General features: G+C 37.9%; 1 protein-coding gene across 1 annotated transcript; it reads left to right on the forward strand.

The window, feature by feature from the left end:
- Window positions 1-617: 617 nt before the first annotated feature.
- LOC113290325 (classical arabinogalactan protein 2-like) lies at window positions 618-1,070 on the forward strand. Its single transcript, XM_026539936.1, has one exon. The coding sequence runs from the start codon at window positions 618-620 to the stop codon at window positions 1,068-1,070; it is 453 nt and encodes a 150-aa protein (XP_026395721.1).
- The last annotated feature ends 2,564 nt before the right edge of the window (window positions 1,071-3,634 follow it).

A 3,634-nucleotide genomic window follows, 5' to 3' on the forward strand; every position in this document is an offset into this window, starting at 1 on the left:
CAAAATTGCAATGTACAATTTTTTTTTATTTTTTTTTTTGCGATGTACAAAAAACTATGGATCTTAAACGGGTTTAAGAGCAAATGTACTTGCCAGAATGTTTTTCATTTAACGGAATTTGATGCTAACTAGTTTCAGACTCTGGTCATTAGTACGATCCATCCAGTAACTTTGCAACTGTATTCCAGTGATATCAGCTTCAAACGGTGAACCAACACGCGAGAAGTGTTGCTAATTCTAGGTAGTTACACACATGAGTTGATAATTGCACCAAACAGTGTGGTATAAAAGTATGAATATAATAAGGCTGAAAAGAAAAGCAACACTGTTTTTACACCTCAACGACTACTACTTCACAATCACATACAGCTAGTTTAACCAAATTTTCTTCTCTTCAATTCTTCGCTGTATATTCCAAAAAGAAAGAAACAAAGAAGCTTTACTCTCACTCTCCTCTGCAAAAGCCAAGTTTTTATATATAAATATCATCATCACTTCTCTTTACTTAAACTCATCACTCCCAATTTCTTCAAAGCACATCAAACAACAAAAAAACTCTCATCTTCTATCTCTCAAAAAAATCTTCTCTGCATTTCTCTAATCCTCCCTTAAGAAAAATGAAGATGTCTGCAGTATTCGCTATCTTTATGATCATGGGTTTATTATCAACCTCATCAAGAGCTCAAGCTCCAGCAGCAACACCAACAGTTGCACCAGTTCCTGTTGCCTCACCACCAATTGCAGCACTAGTTCCAGCAGTTTCAGCTGTTGCACCAACCGTAGCCCCAACAGTTGCCCCAACCGTAGCACCAGTAGTAGCTCCATCAGTTGCACCAGTTGTAGCACCAGTTACATCACCAACTCCATCACCTGACACTACTACTCCTACTCCATCAGCAGAAGCTCCAACACCTGACACTACTACTCCTACTAGTGCCCCTGGTACCGCCCCTGCTTCAGGTCCAAGTGCTGATGGTCCAGCTGCTGATACACCATCAAGTGCTTACCGATTTGCTGCTGTTGGATCTGCTTTCGTTGGTACCTTTGTTGCTTCCGTTTTCTTATTCTAAACTCATTCTTTATGAATTAGACTACTTAACCATTGGATCTTAATTTATTTATCTTCTATGGATCGGTTAAACGGCGCCATTTGGTCTCATCATTGTTCTTGTTACAATTCTCGTGTATGTCCATTTTATTTTGTTCTTTCTTATTGATATTTGTTGGGGATTATCATCATGGTGGGATAATGAGTAGTAGTGAGATAGATCTGTGTAATTGGGATGGTATTGGAGGTTGTTGATGTATCTGTGTACATTGAAAATTATTAAATAAACATTTTTTTCTTATTCATTTGTTAAAAATTTGCTCATAATTTTTATTTTAGATTCCAATTTCATTTCAGTTCTAGCCACGTTTTCTGTTAATCTGGCTCTAATGAAGCCTCTAATTAAAGTTCTTAAATGACCATTGATTTTAAACATCATCTTATCTGGCCCAAACAGAGAAACTTGAGTCACGGACATGTCAGTGGCAAAACAAACAGTCAAAAACACCTGTACTTCCTTTAATCATTGTGGGTTTTCACCTTTTCTTTTCGGTGCGGCCATTTTCAGCCAATTTGCACTGTCCCCAAGCATTTACTGGTTCTTTAAGTTTATTTTACTTGATTGCTAATTTGTAATTTGATGAAAATATGCTGTTAAGAATTTGACATCTCTTATTAACTTGTTATTTCTTTTACAATACGTTGATACATATATATATGATTCATACTTGGGAAAGAAATAACTTCCTAACACGACTCTAACTCTTGACTAATATAAAGAGTCCTAATCAAAGTACATTCCATATCAGTCTCGGATTCTCGGATTTGTTACCGAACTTAGAAGTCTTATTATATAAGACTTTCCTAAACAATCTCTAAGAGACGTACATAACTGAGACTTTCCTAAACAGTCTCAGTCACGTGTCTCAATACCCCCCTAAAGACGGAGCATGCAGGTCACAAATGCCCATCTTGGATAAAATAGCATGGAACTGAGCTTTTCCCAACGACTTTGTGAATATATCCGCCAACTGCATTGTGGTAGGAGTATAAGAAGGTAGAATAATCTTTTGTATTACCGCATCCCTTACTAGATGACAGTCCACTTCAATATGTTTTGTTCTTTCATGAAAAACAGGGTTCTTCGCAATATATAAAGCTGATTGACTATCGCAAAGAAGACTCATCGCTTGTGTATGATAAACCCTCAAATCACTGAGTAATTGTTTCAACCATTTCAATTCACATGTATCTGCCGCCATGGAACGATATTCTGCTTCAACCGAGCTACGAGACACAGTTGGTTGCTTCTTAGTCTTCCAAGACACTGGCGAATCTCCAAAACAAATAAACCATCCCGTCAGTGAACGCCTAGTTAAAGGACAACTTTCCCAATCTGAATCACACCAACCTCTCAAGGTTAAACTACTATCAGAGCGCAACAGAATTCCTTGTCCAGGATTCTTTTTCCAATATCTAACCACACGAAGTGCTGCTTCCCAATGCTCCATTCTTGGTCGTTGCATAAAATGAGATAAGATATGCACTGAGTAAGCAAGATCTGGTCTGGTGACATATAAATATATCAAACGTCCAACCAATCTTCTATACTTTTCTACATCATAAAGCAAATCTCCTGTTGCTAAAGCAAGACGATGATTGGTTTCAATAGGAAATTCTACAGGTTTCGCACCCAATAAACCTGCCTCCATTATAATATCCAACGCATATTTCCTCTGGCATATGTAGAAACCTCGTTTACTACGAGCCACTTCCAAACCTAGGAAGTATTTTAATTTTCCTAAATATTTCATCTTAAAACATTGACCCAAGTACGCTTTAAATTGTGTAAGCGCAACTAGATCATTCCCTGCAATAATTAAATCATCAACATACACCAGCACATTAAGTTGCATCTTTCCCTTCATCATAGTAAAAAGAGAATAATCTGAGTATGATTGCCGAAACCCATAATTCTTCAATGCAGTTGATAGCTTCGCAAACCAACACCGCGGTGCTTGTTTTAGGCCATACAACGATTTCTTCATCTTACACACCATATTCGGATTACCCTTAGCAAATCCTGGTGGTATTTTCATATATACTTCCTCTTCCAAATCTCCATGTAGGAACGCATTACGCACATTCATCTGATGCACATACCACTGTTTAGCTGCAGCTACAGCCAAGAACATACGAACCGTTGTCATCTTTGCCACTGGTGCAAATGTCTCATTGTAATCTAATCCTTCAACTTGATGATTTCCAAAAACCACAAGTCTCGCCTTTAAACGTACCAAATTCCCGTTTTCATCATATTTTTCCGTATATATCCACTTACTTCCTAAAGCTTTCTTACCAGGTGGCAGTTCTGTTAGATCCCATGTGCCTTGTTCTTCTAAGGCCCGTATTTCTTCCGCCATTGCTTTCCTCCAGCCTGGATGTTTCATTGCCTCTCTGAAATTCCTCGGCTCAGACTTTGCAGATATTGTAGCAATATAATTTTTATGCATGTCCGAAAACCTGTCACAACTAACATAATATGTCAAAGGATAAGGTGTACCTTAGGATGATGACTGTGATGAT

Source organism: Papaver somniferum, chromosome 6 (assembly GCF_003573695.1).
Source record: "Papaver somniferum cultivar HN1 chromosome 6, ASM357369v1, whole genome shotgun sequence".
NCBI lineage: Eukaryota > Viridiplantae > Streptophyta > Magnoliopsida > Ranunculales > Papaveraceae > Papaver > Papaver somniferum.